We start from the raw sequence: 21,334 nt of genomic DNA on the forward strand, positions 1-21,334 counted from the left end.
CGTCCTCAAAAGGATGGAAGGCTGAGTCAACCTCAAGCCGGCTACCTGAACCCAGCTTCCGCCAGGATTGAACTCAGGTCATGAGCAGAGCTTAGGACTGCAGTACTGCAGCTTTACCACTCTGCACCACGGACCCCATTTACATGAAACTAAACATTAGAAAAAAGATAGACAGTGGGGAGGGGAGAAGGGGACTTCAGGGCACTGCAGTTCATTGAGGAGAAGGCTCAACAGGAATTTGTTGTCTGTAAATGGGTAAACCCATTTTTTCCATTACTTCCTGGGTCACCCCCCCTCCCGCCCCCAAATTGCTTGGAAGTTAAATAATTGTACTGGAATTGTAAACAAAATGGCAATACAATTATAATTGTAACAATGATCATTCCTTCTAGGGAACTTGAGCTCTTCCTGAATTGGTATTTGCCTGAGTGTGATGGAAGGGACTTTGCACTGAGCCTTACATTTCCTGTTTTGCACATGAGCCAAGTAGGCTATAACTAGATTAACTTAAAGACTGTTACGCATTAGCCATCTGATAGCGGAACTCAGAACTACTGCTACTGTGAGGCAGTTCAGGTTAAAGGATGTTGCTGACTGCTAGGCCCAATTTGCATAGGATTGCCAATTTTTGAAGTGGTTTTTGTATTTGCCCCTTTCTTTCTTTCTTTCTTTCTTTCTTTCTTTCTTTCTTTCTTTCTTTCTTTCTTTCTTTCTTTCTTTCTTTCTTTCTTTCTTTCTTTCTTTCTTTCTTCTTTCTTTTTCTGTCAAATTGCAGCTGATTTATGGCAACCCCATAGCATTTTTAAAGGCAAGAGACATTCAGAGGTGGTTTGCTATTGCCTGCCTCTGCATAGCGACCCTGATATTCCTTGGTGGTGTCCCACTCAAATAGTAAACAAGGCCAACCCTGCTTAGCTTCTGAGATCTAAGAGTTATCCCAGGGGTCTACCACCTCCCAGGGCTCACAACCTATACTTAACAACAACTTATTATGGTGAGAATTGTTCAGGGAGATAGTGGACCACTATTCTTTCTGGATGGGATTGGAATCCCTCTGAAGGATCATGTGCATAACTTGTGGATGCGTCTGGACCAAGTGCTGCTCCTGGAACTACAGTTAGTAGTCATGACATTGCCAGAACTGCATTCTATCACCAGAAACTGATCTACCAGCTGCATAAAAAGGTAAAGGAAAGGTCCCCTGTGCAAGCACCAGTCGTTTTCGACTCTGAGGTGACGTTGCTTTCACAACGTTTTCATGGCAGACTTTTTTATGGGGTGGTTTGCCATTGCCTCCCCCAGTCATCTACATTCCACCCCCCCCCCCCAGCAAGCTGGGTACTCATTAAATCAGTGGCCTAGCTACAGTAATATGTGCTTTGGAAAACTTCCAATGGATCTACTAGCACATCTTTTAAAGGTTGATTTTTGAAAACTGTTTAGAAATTCCATTTGGATCAATATGTGGCCACATGCTTATCAGCTAGCAATTGCTACAAGACTGTAGCGTCTTTGTCAAAAGTGAGGCTGATGGCAACAAAGAGAAAGGCCTCTTTTGCAATGGCACCCCACTGAGGTCCCTCCCTGCCCCTTGCCCCACTAACCTCTCAGCTTTCACCACCACAGGAGTGGCAGGGGGAGGGAAGGTGGGGGGCATGAAGTCAGGGGACAGGGCCCCCACAGACCCCCCTGTAGCTACAGGCTTGCTCCCCACAATCCACAGCTGTTTGGTGTGGTGGTTAAGTGTGCCGACTCTTATCTGGGAAAATCGGGTTTAATTCCCCACTCCTCCACTTGCACCTGCTGGAATGGCCTTGGGTCAGCCATAGCTCTTACAGAGCTATCCTCGAAAGGGAAACTGCTGTGAGAGTCTTCTCAGCCCCACCCACCTCACAGGGTGTCTGTTGTGGGAGAGGAAGATAAAGGAGATTGTGAGCCTCTGAGACTTGGAGTGAAGGGAGGGATATAAATCCAATATCATCATCATCATCTTCTTCTTCTTCTTCTTCTTCTTCTTCTTCTTCTTCTTCTTCTTCTTCTTCTTCTTCTTCTTCTTCTTCTTCTTCTTCTTCTTCTTCTTCTTCTTCTTCTTCTTCTTCTTCTTCTTCTTCTTCTTCTTCTTCTTCTTCTTCTTCTTCTTCTTCTTCTTCCATAAAACAAAATTAATACCTCTTACAAAAAATCTGCCAAGAAACTAACCATTCCCTTTCAAATCCTCCATGAGTTTTATTTCAAATATGTTTGGGGGACTGGATCCCCTTCCATCTGCAAACCAGTGGACACTTAACTTGAGAGGAAGCCCCCTTAACCTCAGTGGGGTTTCCTTCTGAGTAAACGCGCAATCCCCCCCACAACGTCCCCCCCGCCCGGCTTTACTTTACCTCCCTGTCTCCCCAAAGAGTCTTCCCCTTCCACCTGCTAGCTTAGCATCGCTCACAACCTAACGCAAGCGCCTGCAAGATCTCATTCCCTCTCCAGCAGCTTTTCCCTCTCATTGGCTCTTCCCGGCTGTCGCTCAGAAGGCGGCCCGGCGTTCGCTCCACGGAGAGGCGGGGCTAAGGCGGCTGGGCGTCGAGCTGTCCGCGGGAAGGAGGCGAGAGGCTGGCGCGGCAGTCGCGGCTGCAGGAGGGGAGCCGCTGGTTGGTTGGGCGGGCAGGCTGGGCAGGGCAGGGCAGAGCATCTTTTTTCCAGGGCTTTCCTTCCAAACTCCCCCCAAGATCTTCGTCCCTCGGATCGCGGCAAGAGCCGAACCCTTTTTGTACGTTTTTCTACAACCCAAGTTTGCGCTTCTCCCCAGCGCCGCGGACCCCGCCGCCCCCTCCGCCCAAGGGCTCACCGACGCCAGGGAGCCCCCGACGAGTTTCCCTGGGCAAGGAGGAAGCCTTGGCCTACCGGGAGCACCATCGCTTCACGCGGGGGGTCACCATGCCGGACAAGAAGTTCTTCGAGAACCTGTCGGGGGAAGGGAAAGCCATCGGGGTGCTGACCAGCGGCGGCGACGCGCAAGGTAGGCAAGGCGAGCCAGCCGCGGGGGGAAGCGTCGGAGGGCGCGCTGCCCGCCTCTAGGGGGCGGGGTGGCTCGGACTGCAAGGGGAGGCCATGTGCAAGGTGGGAGGGAGGCAGCGCGGCCCGCGGGACGCGTGGCGGGTGCGAATTCTGCTCTGGCATGGGATGGAGGCCGGTAGAAGGGCAGGCAGGAGAGATCCCCGCACGGACCGGGAAGTACTGAGGAAAACTAGGAAGGCAGCGAGGTTGTGGGTTCATTGCTGACTCTTCGTTTCCGCCTTTCCCCCCCACCCCCCGGAGCTCAGGGCAGCGTAGGCAGGATGGCTGGACAAGGGAAAAGCCAATGGGAAACCACATGTAATTGCCTGGGCTGCTGGCCTTCTGGGGGGCGCTGAATTGGGCGCCCCGCCATGGGACTCAGTGATGTGATCAGTGCAGGAGGGGGCCCCAGAAGTTAGCGTTGCCTAGGGTGCCACGAAGTCTAGGGGGGGGGGCATGAAGGTTGGCAGGAGGAAGAGTGCTTTTTTTGTGTGGGGGGGAAAGGAGTGTAGCAGGAGGCCGCGAGCAATGCTCCCTCGAAGCTGTGGAGCAAAAATTCTACTTGGTGAACTCCTGGTGTGAAAAGTGGTGAGCTCCTGCATGCATGAGTTTGCTCTGGGGGCCTTTTTTTTCCTGAGCTAACCCGAACATGTGTGAGCCGGAGGCTTAAAAACTGCGAGCTAGCAGCTCTCCCACTGCCTCCCCACAAGGTAGGGGTTGCATCTCTGGAGAACTTCGCTAAGAGAAGAGGGGGGCCGTTCCTCGGGGCTTTTGTAGCTCGTCCAGTATGCGAGCTGCAAACGTGCTTGGCTGGAGGCAAAGATCCGAAGCGCTGCCTCCTCCCTTCACATTCCCAAACGGGTGACCTTCTTCCAAGGGGACCGAGCATCGCCAGCAGCCTCCCCTGGGAAGTCTATTCTCCCTCGTTGCCTCTCTCGCAGTGTGTGTGTGTAGGGGCGGGGGGGGGGGGGACAGCGGACAAGGGAGATGCTGATGGCCCAGGCGGCAGTTCCGAGGGCTGGGCTAAACGAGGAAGTGGCGGGGCAGCCTGCGAACAGAGGGAAGAGGGAACTGAGTTCGCCTCGATAGCCCTTCATGTTATATAGCATTTTCAAAAGGGGCCCTGCATGCCAAAAGGAGCTGTCCCAGGCACCTAGCAAATGCCGCCCCCTCCCCGTGGCAAAGCAGAAACCACTTTCTCCAGAAAACTTCTATGTGCTTGAGATAACCTCCGGGAAGTCTGGGGGTGACCAGGGGCTTTGGCAGAAGAGAAGCCAACTGGCACCGACGAAACCCACAGATTTCAGTTTTGGACAAATGAATGCCGATGAATTAGCTCCACTTTGCGCCTGCAAATGAGAATAACCCACTTACATAGAAAGAGCTTGCAGGAGAGCAAAATGGGTTTCAGAATTTTTTTAAAAAAGACTTATTGTCAAAAAAAAGTTTTAAAAAAGAGTCATTGTGGCTTCTGCAAATAGATGCATCTGGTGTTCTCATCCAGGAAGGTTTTTGCCACAATAAAATTTAGGGTTTTTTTTCTCCCTAATTCATTTATCCTCTGCTTTTCTCCTCAGTGGGGACCTCAGTGGTTTAGCTCATCCTCCTTTCCCCTCCACGTTGCCCTCTCAACAACCCTGGGCTCATAAAGTGCGACTGGCCCAAGGTCACCCAGCAAGTTTCCATGGGCCCAGTGAGGATTCGAACCCCAGTCCTTCAGCTACTAGTCCCAGGCTGAAAGCCACTATACCACATCGGCATTACAGTTCGCTTCTGGAGTCTTTGTGATAATGACTGAGCGATCTGGAATAGGTACAAGGACCCAAGGAGAAAGCATGCTTGGAATTCACGCACCCCGCCCCCCCCCCCCCCAAGGTGGCCAGGATTTCTGGGTCTCCTTTGCCCCAACAAGTAGTGATGAGCAGCAGACCGGGGCTGGCATCTCAGGCCTCTGTAGCAGATTCGGAGTTCCCCGGGCCACGGCCAGCTCTCCGTCTCGCCCTTGGGCTGAGCGTGCTTATGAAACCGGATTCGTCACGGAGCCGAGCTCCATGGGAAGCCGAGGCTTCGCCAATGAAAGACCCACTTCGCTCTGGCCTCCTGCAGGCGAGTCAAGCCACCCACACAAATCTCCTCGTGGTCACCCCCGGCGGAGGCTTGGCGCGCCAGAAGGGGTTAAAGAAAGCGGGCTGGTTGCGTGGGTGCAAGCAGGGATGAAGTGGGGTGATGCGAGGAGCGGCGAGCTAGCTAAGGCTGCCGGCGGGGAAGCGCCGCATGTTGCCAGGGGGGGGGGGGGCGCGGACAGGAGCTAGATGCAGCGGAAGGCTTTCGTCCTCCCGCTCCTTAAGAGCGGCGCGCCCCAGGCGCCTTTACGCAGAAGGGGGAACTTGGACACTCATAAACGCGCCTAACGCAGCAGCTCCTTCGCGTTTACCCGAAATGTCCGAGTCGCAGATCTCCTGTCCCTTGGCTCCTCCTCCTGGCTTCGGGAGCCCGCCTCCAGTGTGTACGTGATTCACTGCGAGTCGCTGCGGTTTGCGCTCCTGTGCGTCATTTCTGGTGGAGAGGAAGCGGCGTGTGTCTTCTGGGCTCGGTTTGACCGGGGCTGAACAGAGAGGGTTCCTTTACATGTAGCACTGGAGCACAGGGGCTATATCAGGCCAGGCTTAGACTTCATTTTGCGGCTTGTGCGAAACGCGACGACTAGTTCTCGCTCCCACTCTCACACTTTTGGGATTAGGGACTGGGAAGGGAGATGGGGGTTTTCCAGGCAAGGGTCAAACTTGGGCTTCTTACTTTATTTTTCTATTTATTTAATTAATTCATATGTACCCCACCTCTCTCACCAACGGGGACCCCAAGTGGCCCCCATCGTTCTCTCGTCCTCCATCTTATCTTCACAACAACCCTGTGAGGTAGGCATGTTGGGCTGAGAGGCTGTGACAAGGGGGGATTCGAACCTGGGTCTCCTTAATCCCAACATCACACTGGCTCTCAGGTTGCAATGCCTGCACCCGTTTGCCAGGGAGTAAGTGCCACTGAACTCAGTGGGACTTAATTGTGAGCAAACACATACAGGGATCAAGCGGTTAACACTCCCGCTGTGGATACTCCGCGTAACCTAAGAGACTGCTGCAAAGCCTTCAGGCAAACAGTTTTCTCCAAACATAGAAATGGACATGCAATCTTGGACATTAATCACACCAGCTGAAGAGTGAGACTATTAGATGCCAGCATCCTCTACGCTGTCTCTCCTATGCCAGGAAAGTGCTGGTGTCTTGGGGAGGGGGGAATCATCACCTCCCCAAATCCACTTTCTAAAAAGAAAAATATGCATGGGCTGGAGGGTGAATCCTGGCGCTCCTTCCTGCATGACTAGAGCTTATATAAGCCAAGCAGCAGCTGTGTCTGTGTGAGGAAGAAAACATTCCTCTATGCTGCAGCATTGCAACCTCTCCCTGAAATGAAGCCGTCTTCCTTACGTTTGCTTAGCTGAGGCTGCTGTTCTAAAATGCACTTCCTAGGGAGTGAGTCCCTTTGAACGCAGTGGTAAAGTTTAGGCTTCCCCTGTAAAGAGCAAAGGGACAACTGTAGCATGTAAAGAACCAAGAGGGAGGAAGGCGAGGTCTGGAACTGGGACTGCAGCCAAACCCTTTCTTCAGGCAGTGTTTTGTTTTCTTACAGGAGAAAAGAGGAGGAGGGAGGAGTCAACATAAAGGCTGTGAATGTTTCTTTTACCTGGAGGAAGGTTATCTGTCTGGAAAGGTGGGGGTCTGGTTTTATTAAACAGAACCCCAGGCAGCCTATATATCATATACGTGTTGTGCTGGTGTTCTGGGAACAGGCATGCAGTGGGGACCTCTGAGTCACGATCTTCCAAGGTCATTGAGACAATGTGGGACAAGTGTGTACTGACTAATATGGGTTATATTGAAGAATCATTCTAGGATGAAACAAGAAAAGGCTAGAGGGAGGAGAATGCTTGTATAAAACTCTACTTTAGATCTACTGGGTTTCCTCGCCCCTTGATATCGAAGCATACATCTTTTGGAGGAAATAGATATATTGTTGTGGTTTAAAAGAGACCGTGAATGGGTTTATGCCTCTGTGAACATAGTTCATCAGGGATTGGAAGCAGAAGAGGGCTAACATGAAATGTTCCAAACAGCCTAGGCTTTTAATTGAACTCTCAGAAAATGCTATGACCAAATGTACTATCTGCTGCACACACTGTCCCTATGAAGTGGTTTACAATTGCACAATCATCTTGAGGTTTGGATTTCATTGACCCACTAAATGAAAATCTCAGACATGTTTATATGACTCTGTACCAGGGCTCTTGTCTTTCTTGCCATTTTATAGCTTCTTGGCTTCCTCTTCCTGTAGCAAGATTGAGCGTTGAAAGTATTTGGAGTGTGCATGAGTGATTTTAAAATATAGGAGATAAGGCTGCACTTATGTGGGAGTAGCAGTGCCCTCCTAAGCAGATCTACTCAGTGTCTATTCCTTAGGGCTTACTCCCCCAAACAATATTCTTGGGTTTGCATTGTAATGCACTAAGTTGATGAGGCTGTCAGCTTTTTCCTCAAGTGACTGAATTTTGAGGTCACGTACCCTTTGCTGGATGAGCTTGAAAGAAAAGACATCCTTGTGATGTCCAGATATTATGAGTAACATAATATGAAACTGGTACCTCTTTAAAAGGAAAAAAAAAAACAAGTTCTGCTAGTCCTGTAGTACTTAACAAAGAAGCCCTTGAAATGAAGCATAACTTGTACCAGCTGTTTATTTTTATTTATTTATTTATTTCTATTATTTATTTTATATGCCATATTTCTCCTCCCTGGTGGAATCTTACTGCTGGCTGGCTGGCTGGCAAGCATGTGTGTGGGAGGGAGATGGGATTTCCCCCTGTGAGTGTGACAAGTCCCTTGTGTGTCATACCTTGTTCTGAAACAGGCCATAGAGTGTGGATGAAAAACTTCTCACAGTGGGACCAGGAATAGACAGGAGGGATCCCCCCCAAAAAAAAAAATCTTGAAGAAGCCAGGTTTATAAAAAAAAATGAGGGGTTTGGGGGAAACCCCCCCCCATCATAGATGCAATGTCTGCTTTATTAGGCTAAATGTGCCACTGAGAGCTCACAAGATTGTTTTGTAGTCTGGGCAGCCATTTTTAATTTTCTTAACATGCCTGCCAACCCCAACCAACATTGCTGAGCATTCCAAGCCTCCGTTAGTGTGCGTTGATGGAGGGAACCAAAATGTATATGATAGAAGGAAGAAAAGGTAAAAATGGAGGGAGGAAGAACCAAAAAAGGAAGCAGAAAAACAGGGAGGAGTGAGGGGGGCAGAGGAAAAAATGCACATAAAAACTAGGTAGCTGGGTAGGTGGGACAGAAGGAAAAGGGAGAGACTGTAGGCACTGCCATGGAAAGGCAAAGAGGAAAAATGAAAGTTGATTCCCCTGCTTGAATCTGCACAGGTGTGCCGCTTGTTTGAATTGTTCATTGAATTGTGGGGAGGTTGAAATGCTCCCCCGCTGATTTCTTAGTGTTTCCATTATTAATTTCTGATTTGTCTTCTAGTATGGTGGGGAAAAGAGTAGTTTTGTGTGGCATCTGCTTGCACTTAAATCAACTTGTAATTCAACAGAGCCCCCACCGATTTCTGTAAAATCTACAGATAGCATTGCAGTCATTGGTATTCTCCCTCACACCCACGCTTGCAGGTCTGGTGACTCATCTGCAATAAATGGAGAGTTTCATCTTGACTCACTGAGAATCACCAGCTCTTAGGGACACCCTCATCCTTCAGATGAATGCCTTGAACACTCTACCCAAAGACAATTCAGCATTCCCATCCTCCTTGACTCCTGTGCTTTTGGAAGCTCTGTTACACCATGGGGAATTATTATAGCCTATGATGGCAGTAAATTCTTGGAAGTAAAATAGATCAAGATGGGTAGCTGTGTTAGTCTGTGAGTAGGAGAGAAGAAGAGTTCAAACATAACAAAATTTGTGGCAGGGGATGAGCATTTGTGAGTTGCTGCTCAGAACTTTAGATTTCTGAATTAGTATTGGAGTAAAATAGGTTGCTTTATTTCAGGTGCTTTTTAAAAGCGACTATACAGAACAGTTTAAATTCCTGCTGGTCCTGGTGTCTCTCATGCAACCATCTTGTTGATCTTTTGTGATTTCTCAGTACTCAGCAGTGGATTTATTTAGCAAGGTTTTATGTCACTTTCCCGGAATGAAGCTGACCTCTTCTTAGCAATCCATAATGTATTCAAGTGGAAGCTCACATTTGTGTGTGTATGTGTATGTGTGTGTGAGTGAGAGACTGAGCCTGTTGTGATAACAACTGGCAATTTCACTTGGAGATCAGCCTTTACGTAACACAGTGGTGTGCCAGTTAGGAATGTCAGTCTCCTGGTGGGACTTGGGGAACCCCCAGTATTACAGGTCAGCTCCAGACTATAGAGATCATTTCACCTGGAGAAAATGGTGTGCTTTGGAAAGACTACTGGATGACATTATCCCCTACTGAAATCTCTTCCATCCCCAAACCCCTCCTTCTTCAGGCTCCAACCCCCAAACCTCCAGGTTTTTCCCAGCCCAAAGCTGGCAATTCTTCTTTGGAAGGTTAAAAAAAAAGACAAGTATGTCACGACCTGGTAGGTATTATTAAACCGGGGTGGGGGGTAGCCTAGGGCTACAATCTTATTTGAAGTCGATATCTTCCTTCCACTACTGTGGGTTTTCAGGTATTGGCAAGTATAGAGGAAGGTGACAAAGGTCAAATGTAAATGGAAGATATCAGTTTATTGGGCTGCTTTTGTTATAGGGGTAAGTAAAACACTTTAGCCTACAAACCAACTTCTTGTAACTTCTCTGTAACCTTGTGGTGTCATGCATCTGTAGTTGAGCAGTATTACTGGTTGACAACATTCATTTGCCACTGGTAATATAATTACATTCTTGTAGATACAATCTATGCTTCCATTATAGCACTGAAGAAACTAGCAATAATGAAAGAAAGAAAGCTTTCATTAGTATGGCCTTTCATTTGCCCCCTAGAGCTACGGCAGTGACATTATTCCTGTGTCTATCTGTGTATTATTACAGCCTGGCCAAAATTTTTCAGATTTAAGCAGCAGTTGGAAGTGGTAACAAAAGTCCTAGACCTTTTCCACACTATGTGCTTACCCCCGATTTTCAGCAAGTTGAATCCCCAAGCTGTATGGTTTGATTTTGCAGCACTTGTTCAGCAAAAGGGCATTTATTTATTTTTGAATTTGAACAGTTTATACAGAGTTTTTTTTTTTTAAAAAATACAGAAATGAAATAGGACTTTTAAACTAAGCAGTTCAGGAGTCCCAGTAACTGTGTGTGATATTTGCCTAATTCCTGTTATCCTTCCACCCTTTTTTGAGGTTGAAATGAATACCATTCCCATGTGGGAGTCATACGTGTGGTGATGAGGTTGGGTAAGATTAATATCTTAATGGATCTTGTTGTGATAGTTAAATGGACCCTTCCCACCCATGTATAAAGGTTGTATACTTCTGAATACCTGTTGCTGGGAATCAATGACAGGAGAAAGTCATCACTTTCATGCTCTTTGTGAGCTTCCTGAGGCTTTAGCTTGCCACTACCAGCAATTAAATTAGTTTGATGAACTTATGCTAAAGCCCTAACTGTGCTTGAATTCTGAGCAAGGCCGAGTTGAACTGGTATCCTCTGGTCCAGAAGTTTTCACATCTGATCCCAGTGGTGGGAGAAATGCACTCAACAAAACACAATGGTGAGAGAAATGCACCCTACAAAAGTTCAGAGGCACTGTCTCCCCTTCGCTCCATGTCCGCGTCCTAGTGTAGAAGACACTGAGGCTGGGCTGAGCCCTGATAACTATCAAAATTGCTCAAAGACGATAGGCCAAAATAATTGCAAGTAGATTAAGAGATGACCCCAAGATCTGATCTGTAAACTTTATGCTAGCATGCTATCAAAAGGGACAGAGATCCCAAGCAGTAGCTGATATTCATTAATCCAGTGGAGATGAAGAAGACGGAAGTGTAACCCTATTAACTCAGATGTTTCACCCTTTACATGATTAGGAAGAAACCTTATTATAGAAAAGATAGTAGGCCAAGTGCAGTGCAATTAGGACACTACCTTGAAGGTGGATTTTGGATTCCCCTTAGAGAGACCCAAGTTAAGCTGCTTTAACCATGACTTACGAGCTTATCATATCTGCAGGAAACTTTAAAACCTGGTGTAGTTGTTCAGTGTGTGGACTCTTATCTGGGAGAACCAGGTTTGATTCCCTACTCCTCCACTTGCAGCTATTTGGCCTTGGGTCAGCCACAGCTCTCTCACAGAGGTTGTCCTTGAAAGGGCAGCTGCTGTGAGAGCCCTCTCCAGCCCCACCCACCTCACAGGATGTCTGTTGTGGGAGAGGAAGGTAAAGGAGATTGTAAGCCGCTCTGAGACTCTGAGATTTAGAGTGAAGGGTGGGGTATAAATCCAGTATCTTCATCATCATCTTAATCTTCATCATCCTCTTCTTCGTGAGTGAGAACTATATTCTCTGATGATATTTTTAATGGCATATAAAGTGGTTTTGGCTAAGGGAAGATTCTTTTAGCAATAAATGCAGATTTTATATCAAGACATTGTATAATGAGTCGTGTTGTTTTCTCATGTAAAATGAAACCCAAACTTACTTAACATGATTTCATTTCTTTTGGCTCTTGTCTGATCTGGTTATTGGTAGAAGTTGAGGGCTAATGGACCACTTGAGGATCTGAAATGTGAGTCATACCTGGCTTTTAGAATGGTAGGAAGGCATAAGTTTTAAATGTGAGGTTTAACTCTAATGGAAGAGATAACATCAGGTTAGATTTTGGTGGGAGAGACCTGAACTGGATTGTGATGAAATGGATTAATATCTCTTTGAGCTGTACCTCCTACCTGCTAGTTTTCTTCTGAGCATATACAATTTCTATCCAGCCTGTGCATTTGTAAATGAATTAGGAAGATGCCATCATTAGACAAAGCATCAGCCATATATTAACCAAGCAATTTGGGATATTATGGGCTCTGATAGTGCCTCATTTAGAAGTTCTTCAGTCCACATGTTTGATCAAGGATGAATCCAGAGATTTCAGTTCTTACAGCACTCGGCTTTCACCACTGAGGTAGCTCTCATATAGTTAGTATAGATCATTTGGAGCTCCCAGCAGTTTTTACTGATAGTGGAAAGCCAGTTCCCACAACAGTTGTATCTCTATAATCATTCCAGACAAGAAGAAAGACACTGCTGCACATGCTCGCTGTAGCTGAAGGAAGTTCCTAATATCAGATTAAAATTATATTAGTGAAAGAGTGCAAGAGAGGACTAGGTAAGAATAGGTAACTAGCTGTAAACTGACCGGTGATCCTTCAGAATGTAATAACAGATTTACTTTGTCTGGTGCATTGATTACCACATGTGGTAAATCCCAAACCAAACTGGCTTAAGCCTAAATGAGTCAGTGACCCAATTTCTGGTGCCATCTTTGGCCAGAAAAGTTTCTCCCTAGCAAGCCCCACTCTGGCTGAAGCACGGCTGTTTTTCAGGACTACTTTTTCAGGTTTTTGAAGTGGAGCCATTAGACAAATCTCTCCCTCTCCTTGCTAATAGAGGTGCTATTTATGAAGTACAATGAGGGATATGAACATATTGAGCTGCATTGGAGTTTATCAGTGTTGGTCTACCTAGACAAGTAGTGCCTATTCTGAGACTCGCAGCCTCCAACAGATACCTTTCCCACTGTGTGAAGAAAGTGGTTGGCGGGGGGAGGGGGGGGAATCTTATGTTCTGTGAAGTATCCTGCCTTGACGGAATGCCAGGGAAGCTCATTCCTGGAGACAAGTTTTTAGAGGCCAGTTTTCAATCACGACACTTTTTGTTAGGAGATGAGCGTGCTGTTGTGGGTCTGCGAGAGCAACCAGTAGCATCTGAGGCTAGCGCCTTGTACAGGGTGAGAGGTAGTGGCTGAGTGAATTTCATGGCTGACTGTAGGTTTGAACTCAGGTCAATGTGATCCAAGTCCAGTCTTTATCTTTACCGGGCCTCATTTTGGGCAGGAGCTCATAGAAGTGCAGCTCCGGAACCTCTAAATTTTATTGTGCTCTTTCTTTCTTATGCTCCCCCCCCCCCCCGCAAATACCTGCTTTTGGGCTTCATTGTTCAAACCCCCTGTGAGAATTTTGCTGAACTCTAGGATTTGACAAACTTTCTAATATTTCCCCCCAGAAAAAAAAGGGAAAATAACTAAAAGCAGACAGATGGGAATCTTCGTCATGCCACTGTGGCCACATAGGAGAAAATACTTGAGAAGGGAGTAAGGTTTAATTATGACAGTTATAATTCAAGAAGCATTTTAAGATAGATGCTGAGCTGATATAATTTAGAATACCTTCCGGAGATGTCAGGAGTCTGTGGCAGATTCAAATGAGTTCTGCTAATGAGCTCCAGCACCTCTTTTTCTATGAAATTACCCCTAATCCCTACTGACATTATAATATGCAGCCAGAGTAATTAGATTGTCTGTTTTGGTATACTGAGCCCGCTTGGCGGGGAGGGCGGGATATAAAAATAAAATATTATTATTATTATTATTATTATTATTATTATTATTATTATTATTATTATTATTATTATTATTATTATTATTATTATTATTATACTGTTGGGCTCTCTCTGCTGGGTTTATCCATCAAAACACAGCCATGTCTTGTGAACTGCACAGGGAGGCTGCATACTGGCTTGGAAAGCCTGTGTACAAACAAAATGTGCCAATACACAGTGCTTAAATGCATTGGTTCAGGCCATGTAATCATTTTAGCCAAGCATATAATTCCAGCTTCCACGGCCCTTTTGCTGAGCACATTCGTAACCTAATATGTTGTTTGTTCGTAACAATTAGTCATTGTTAAAGGCACTTCAGATTGAAATTTGGTACCGATAATAGCTTTTCTTTTCTGTGATTCCTCCTTCCAGGTATGAATGCAGCAGTCCGTGCCGTAGTGCGTATGGGAATCTATGTTGAAGCCAAAGTGTATTTTATCTATGAGGTTGGTATCCATGTTTGTTTGTTTATGCTCCACCGGCTGTTCTAGTAGTGTGCAATTTAGCATATCTTAAAGAGAAATAAAGAGAGCAACCCTCATCGTAACAGGAGGAGATCTGAAGATAAACCAGAGAATATGGCTGTTGACAGGACTTCTTGGCTGAGTGCATTTAGGGATGTATAAGGGGAGAGGCAGTGCACAGATGAGTGAATTCTCCTGTCATTTCTCCTCAGTGGTGTCTTTCCCTTCACTCCTCCTGGGAGCAGGTCAGTGGGAAAGTACCTTGTCCCTTGCATTTGCAGCGTCTTTCTTAGCTCAATTTACAATGACAGGTAATCTCTTACAGTGGTACAGATCCTCTCCTGCTCTGGTTGGGTGCTCAGTTTTCATCGTTTATCAATTATGAAACTGGTTACAGACACATAAAAATACACACACACACACACAATGTAGGTAGTCTGTTTTGTTTGTAGCCCAGGGATGGTAAAACTTGCTCTATGTAAGAGCCACATAGAATAAATGTCACATGTTTGAGAGCAGGCAGGCAGGAAGGAAGGAAAATAGATGGGGGGAGGAGATGGAGAGAGAGATGGAAAGAAAGCAACTTTAACTTTAAAAGCATTCTCCAAGCCACAGGCTGGCTGGCTTGGCTTGGAGAAGTGATTTAAAGAGAGAAATGCCTTCTCCTAACCAGCCTGTTGTAGCCTTTCTTTTGCACCAGTTCTGGATTGGGAGTTTTGGAGGGTGGAACCTCGTGACAGGAGGGTCCTCAAAAGGATATAGTGCTATAGTTTGTTTTTCAAAGCTATAGTTTTCTCCAGAGGAACTGATGTTTCTAGTCTGGAGATTGGTTGTAATTCAGGAGATATCCCACCTGGATGTTGGTAACCCAGTTACACCCCACCCCTAAAAGCAGATAAGGACAGGGCAAAGAGAAGACAATTTCACTTTCATCTTTCCACTCCAATCACTCTTCCTGCCTGGCTGATGACATCCCTGTGCAACAACAGACTTCTTTATGCATATGATTTGTCAGACCTAACTCAGATGCTGATCCAAGAATGGGTACCACAAATGCCTATCTACATTTAGTTTCCAAATCAGTGTGCATTTGGGTATGAATGTATATGTTTTGTCGAATAAATGCAGTGCAGATGGTCTTTATCTGCAGTTTTATGACTGCCTCTTCTAATCCTGTGGTCCTTTACATGACTCGGAGGAATTCTTGCGGTTTGGGAAGTGTGCTTCACCTTATTCCATAAATTGACTTAAGAGTCTGCATAAGAAAGTGTGGAGTACACACTGGGAAAAAAAGGAAGTTAGTTTTTTCTAATATTTTGTTTTATGTGGTATTAAAATTATTTATATGGAAAAAGATCTCTTTGGACAACCTGTCCTGATGATACAGAAACTCTTACATGCCAAAAGTAGAGTTTAGTGTGTTGAATGCATGTATTAACTCATTGCAAGAGCTGCTTTGGAAGTCATACTGAGAAACTGGGTTTGATCCATCCATCTTTCTGCTGGAGAAAAAGGAAGGATTGTTCCCCTTTATCCACCAAAAGCAGCTATGCAAGGATCATGGGACCTGAATGGGCAAAGCCATGCGGAAAAGATCATGGGACCTGCATGGACAAAGGCCGTGTGGAATGGGGGCTGTAGCAAGAAAAGGAACTGGGTGAGAAGGAGTGACAACACTGGCTGGATCCAACCCATTACAGTTTTTAAATTAATAAACCATTGTGGTGTTTCAGGCATCCGAAAGGATGTCTGTCTCACGGATGCAAAGGACATTGCAATGTGTCCTTTTCTCTCTGTGCCAGACTATTTTCAGCTTGACTCTTTGTCCATTGCAAGCCTGTGTCTGTCCGGTCTTAGAGCTCAGCCGTTGAAAAGCTGTGAAACATAAGAATGTATAAACAAAAACAGTACTGTTCTCCACTGCCCCTTCGTGGCATTTCTGCAGCAACTGAGTGCTTATTCAGTGTGTTGCTAGCCTCCCAGTCTTCAGTGCTTCTCATTCGACTCACACCTTTTTCCTTGTCTCTCCAGTCTGAAGGAAGCTGGTTGCTTTTATGGCTGGAGGAGATCTTTTATTTACCCTTTTTCTTTGTTGGAATACAAAGCTGCATTTATTTGTCTCCGCCAATACTGCTGTCTTAGTTTGATAAATAATATTAAAGAGCCACATTTTGAACGGACTAAGGGGCGAGTAAGGTTGATTGTGTTGCTGGCTTCCTGAACTCAAACACTGGCAAAGGGTTTCTTGGCCACCATGAGGGGTTTTGGCACAGCTCTCCTCATTAATATTTATACTCAATATGAATCCTTTACCCAGGGCTGTATTTTGAGGCAGGTATTAGGGTTGTCAGCTCTGAGTTGTGAGGTACCTAGAGATTTGGGGGTGGAGTCTGGGGATGGTGGGTTTTGGGGAGAGGATGGACCTCTGCAGGGTACAGTGCCATCTAGTGCAGCCAGGGCTTTTTTTGTAGCAGGAACTCTTTTGCATATTAGGCTACACCCAGCTGATGTAGCCAATCCTCCAAGAGCTCACAGGGCTATTCTTACAGGGCCTACTGTAAGCTCTTGGAGGACTGGCTACATTGCGGGTTTAGCCTAACATCCAAAGGAGTTCCTGCTACAAAAGAAGCCCTGAGTGTCCCTATCAAAGTAGCCATTTTCTCCCAGAGAACTGATCTTGGTTGTCTGGAGATAGACTAGAATAGCAGGAGATAACCAGGTGCCCCACACTCACTCATTTGCTGTCTCTCTCTCTCTCACACACACAATTTGAATCAAATCTGTAACAGCCTGTTTTAAAATTAGTTATCCAGACCCAAGCTATAGTTGTCTAAAACGCAAAATAGTTGTCTAAAACAATAACTACCTATCAAAATAGTAAATGTTGTTGGATGTCTTTGAATTTCTCCCACCCCAGCCAAGAGACAGGCAATGGTTTCTTTAACTCTTTCCTTCCCATTGTGAGCAGTCACAAAGGCTTTGGTGGCTCCCTCTGCTTATAAGTCCTTCAGACACCCTTGACCACATGGATCGCCATTTGAGGAATATCTGATAGGAATATCTCCTATGATGGAAGCCGCCCTGAGCCTGCTTTGCAGGAAGGGCAGGATATGAAAATGATGTGCTTTAGAAACGGAATAATTGCATTGCTCAAAAAGCAGGTCCAAAATAAGCAATAAACAAAAATAAGAGAGACTGATTAATCATTGTGCCAACGTGGACCCAACACCCTACATACAGAGCAGGCGCCCTGCATTGGAACTTAGAAGGTATTTCTAGTGTACAAGATTAACAATTAAACTTCTTATACTAGTTTTACTATCATAGCATCCTTTTTTGGGTGTGAATCCTACTGATGGGGCTAAAACTCAAATCTAGTGCTTGAAAAAAATGATAAAACAAGTCAGTAGCTGTAAACAGTCCATAGTTTTTTTTGGGGAGGGGGGTTGGGTTTTTTTTGTCTCTTTACGTTTTATATACATTTAGCTTGGGGGGGGGGGCTTGGAGGAGGAGGTTTGATATTTTTAACAGGATATCTCAGAGGAGAGCTAGCCGCATTTATTGTAGCATAGATGCAACTCAGCCGCATGCAGCAGTTCATATCTCAGCCCTATCCGTGTTAATCAGAAGCTGGTTCCACTGATTGGCGGGGCTTGCTTCCAATCAGGATGCACAGGACAGCCGCCCTGCTATCTTGACAAGTGACATCACCCCAGTAGGCAAACTAAGGTCAAGGGCTTATTAAGGACTGTTGGAACATATTGCTTTGGGCGCTTTTGCTTTTTATTGTGTGTAGCTTTCTATAGCTACTTGAAGGCAGCCTTCCCATTTCTGGTCATCAAAAATATGCATCCAGAATCTTCAAATGAGCAAGCTGAATGTGACTAGAGATATCCTCGGTTAGCATCCAGGAGATGTAATAACCCCACAAAGTCACACCATACCCTGGATACAGTATAATGTTAAAAAAAAATTCTCTGTTCTGTCACATGCTATGCAAACAAAGAAAGTAGTATGAGGCTGCACTAGCATTTTGATCTTGGCACTTAGGATGGAGTGCAGAGGTTCTGAAGTAGGTCTAGGACCTCTTAAGCCAGTTTGGTGTAGTCAGTAGGAGTGTAGACTCTAATCTGGGAGAACTGGGTTTGATTCTCCTGTCCTCCACATGCAGCTACTGGTGTGACTTTGATTCAGTCACAAGTTCTCTCAGAGCTGTTCTCTCAAGAGCAATACTCGCAAGAGTTATCTCAGCTCCACCTACCTCACAGGGTGTCTTTTGTGGGGAGGAAAGGAGATTGTAAGCTGCTCTGAGACTTCAAGTGAAGGGTGGGGTATAAATTCAATCTCCTTCTCCTAAACAGCATATAAGGTTGGGCAGTCATTAGTGGGCCTTAGGTAAGTGTTAGAACAAATGAGGAAAAGCTGGAAAGTCTGGGACTTTTTCATTTAAAAAAAAGATGGTTAAGGGGAGACTTGGACCGATTTAGCACTCACACTGCTGTCACGTTCCTCTTCTCAGTGCAGTGTCCTTTGGATTTCCCACTATCTGCTCCGGGGCTGCAGCGAACATTGTGGTTTTTGTGTGGCAAACAGAAACCGCTAAAAACCAGTTTCCATTTGCCACGTGAAAACCACGATGTTTGCTGCAGCCTGGAGCAGATGGAAATCCAAAGGACGCCTCGCTGAGAAGAGGAACATGACAGCGGCGTAAGGTGAATGTGAATTTTTCAGTTATGCATCAGGTGGAGGGATGGAGCCTTTTTCTCCCTCTCCCATAATGCTATAATTTGGGGACAGCTGATGAAATGGTTGGAAAATACGGTCAGGGTGAACAGAAGGAAATTCTTCTTTACTCAGTGAGGAATTAAACTCTCGGATTCACAGTCAATGGAGGTAGTGATGGCCACCGGCACAGAGAGCTTTTAAGGGAGGGTTGGTCAGATTCACAGAAGAGAAGTCTGTCAGTGACTACTAGCCTTGGTAACTGAAGGAAGCCTTCATATACAGAGGCCGCAAACCTCAAAATACTGGTACTGGGAGGCAGCAGCAGGGAACGGCCTTGGCCTCTCGGCTGCATTTGTTTGGACTTCCATGGCAATTGTGTGAACCCTTATGCTGGATTAGATGGTGCACTGGTCTGATCCAGTAGGCTTTACTTATGTTCTTAAGTGCTTTGTATTTCTGATGATCCACGTTCATTTCCCTATGGTGTTCAATTAAAAGATTTATATGCCAGGCCTAGAATAGATCTCTGTTTATAATTATGATGATCCAAGATAATTTCCCTAGGGTTTAAAATTAAAAGATTTCTATGCCAGCCAGGTCTGGAAAAGATCTCTGTTTTTATAGAGCTGAAGCCAATCTGTGTAGATGTTGTTAGACTAGTCAAACCAGTTGGTTGAGTTTGGTTTAAGCCAGCTCCATGTATCCAACCACCACCAGAGGTTGGCCCTTTTCTGCCCACTAAATGGTTGAAGTCACATTTTAGAAATGTTTGAGATATGCTCAGATAATAATTTGGAACTAGCACATGTGAAAGCCTTTCACTGCCCATTAAAATCTATTCCAGGACAAATGGTTTTGGCCCAGTGCAAGTGAAAAATACTATCAGTGCTTAGAGGTATGAGTTTTAGTCCATATGATCTGTTTGGACACATGAACACATGAAGCTGCCATATACTGAATCAGACCCTTGGTCCATCAGAGTCAGTATTGTCTACTCAGACTGGCAGCGGCTCTCCAGGGTTTCAAGCTGAAGTCCTTCACATTAACTACAACCTGATCTTTATTGGAGATACCAGGGATTGAACCTGGGACCTTCTGCATGCCAAGCAGATGCTGTGTCACTGAGCCACAGCCACAGGTAAGGCTGAGAGCGTTCAAAGCGCTTCACACACATGACCTTGTCATAACCTTACAATGGCCCTGCAAAAATAGGTTAGATTTATGATTCCCAGACTACGAATGGAGGAGTGAGGCCAGGAGTGGCTTGCTTAAGGACACTTAGTGAGTTCCTTGTGGAGGTGAGACTGAAACTGGGCACATCCTGATTCATAGTTCTGTGTCTTAACCTGTGTGTGATGCCTGGTCTCATCCTACTGCAATCTACCTTTAGTAGGGCAGTGAGTGGGTGGGAGGCTTCCACAATTTGGCAGGGGAAAGAAAAAACTGATTCTCTTCCTGAATCCTTCTTGGAGGAAGCTTTTGTAAGTCACCTAAGGTTTACTGACAGTTTCTTTAATAAGTGCCTTCTTAGATGTAGTAAAGAGAAGCAATTGATGTTTTAATAACTGAAGATATTACTTGGAAAATCATAGTTTTAAATACTTATACAGAAACTCAACAGAAACCAAGTATTGCCAGGTATGGTAGCATACATTTTATTATATGTGAGAAGGATCTGGGGACGTGGAACACTATTATATCAGTTGCATTTGAAAATCTCCAGCTACCACCTGGATGTTGGCAACCCTACTACTCAATCCCCAAGAATACCTAATAATGCCTAGTTCTCATTTGAACTAAATGGGCTGAGCAGCATTAAATGTAAACCACTGAAATTTGTTTTCTAATAAAAGGTACCTCATTTTGCAGCCCTATGTAAGCTGACTTGAGTAACCTCTGTGGTACTAAAAGTGAAACTAATTTCTAAGTAAATATCCATGCGATAGATGTGTAAATAGATTTTATTGTATGAGCTGTATTCACATGTACTGAGAAATCACAGTTTGTTGTGATAAGGACAAGCCTTGGAAATTCTTGGAAATAGTTCAATCCTGATTTGGAGAAAGAGAGGTTGGTAAAATAATTTTTTGGATGAAACAACAACTTAAAGTATGTTGTAAATGTGAGCCAGGGCCCAGACTAACCTGGGGTTCTCTTTGTGCTGCCCCTGGGAAAGGGGAGAGTGAGGCGTCCACAGTAGGGTGGTCAAGTCCAGTTCAAGAAATATCTGGGGACTTTGGGGGTGCAGCCAGGAGCAAGGTGGGACAAGCATAATTGAACTTCAAAGGGAGTTCTGACCATCACATTTAAAGGAACAGAACCCCTTTTAAATGCCTTTCCTCCACTGGAAATAATGAAAGATAGAGGCAACTTCCTTTGGGGCTCATAGAATTGGACCTATGTTTCCAATCTTTTTGACACATG

General features: G+C 45.4%; 1 protein-coding gene across 3 annotated transcripts in view; it reads left to right on the forward strand.

Moving 5' to 3' along the window:
* Positions 1–2,905: 2,905 nt before the first annotated feature.
* Positions 2,906–21,334, forward strand: part of PFKP (phosphofructokinase, platelet) — a 72,090-nt gene continuing 53,661 nt past the window's right edge. For all 3 annotated transcript variants that reach the window (XM_060248111.1, XM_060248109.1, XM_060248110.1), the window contains exons 1-2: positions 2,906–3,007; positions 14,094–14,167. In XM_060248111.1, coding sequence (XP_060104094.1) covers positions 2,926–3,007; positions 14,094–14,167 — 156 coding nt within the window. In that variant the 5' untranslated portion in view covers positions 2,906–2,925. The remainder of the gene's footprint in view (positions 3,008–14,093; positions 14,168–21,334) is intronic.

The sequence above is a fragment of the Heteronotia binoei genome, chromosome 10 (assembly GCF_032191835.1).
Source record: "Heteronotia binoei isolate CCM8104 ecotype False Entrance Well chromosome 10, APGP_CSIRO_Hbin_v1, whole genome shotgun sequence".
NCBI classification, from domain to species: Eukaryota; Metazoa; Chordata; class Lepidosauria; order Squamata; family Gekkonidae; genus Heteronotia; species Heteronotia binoei.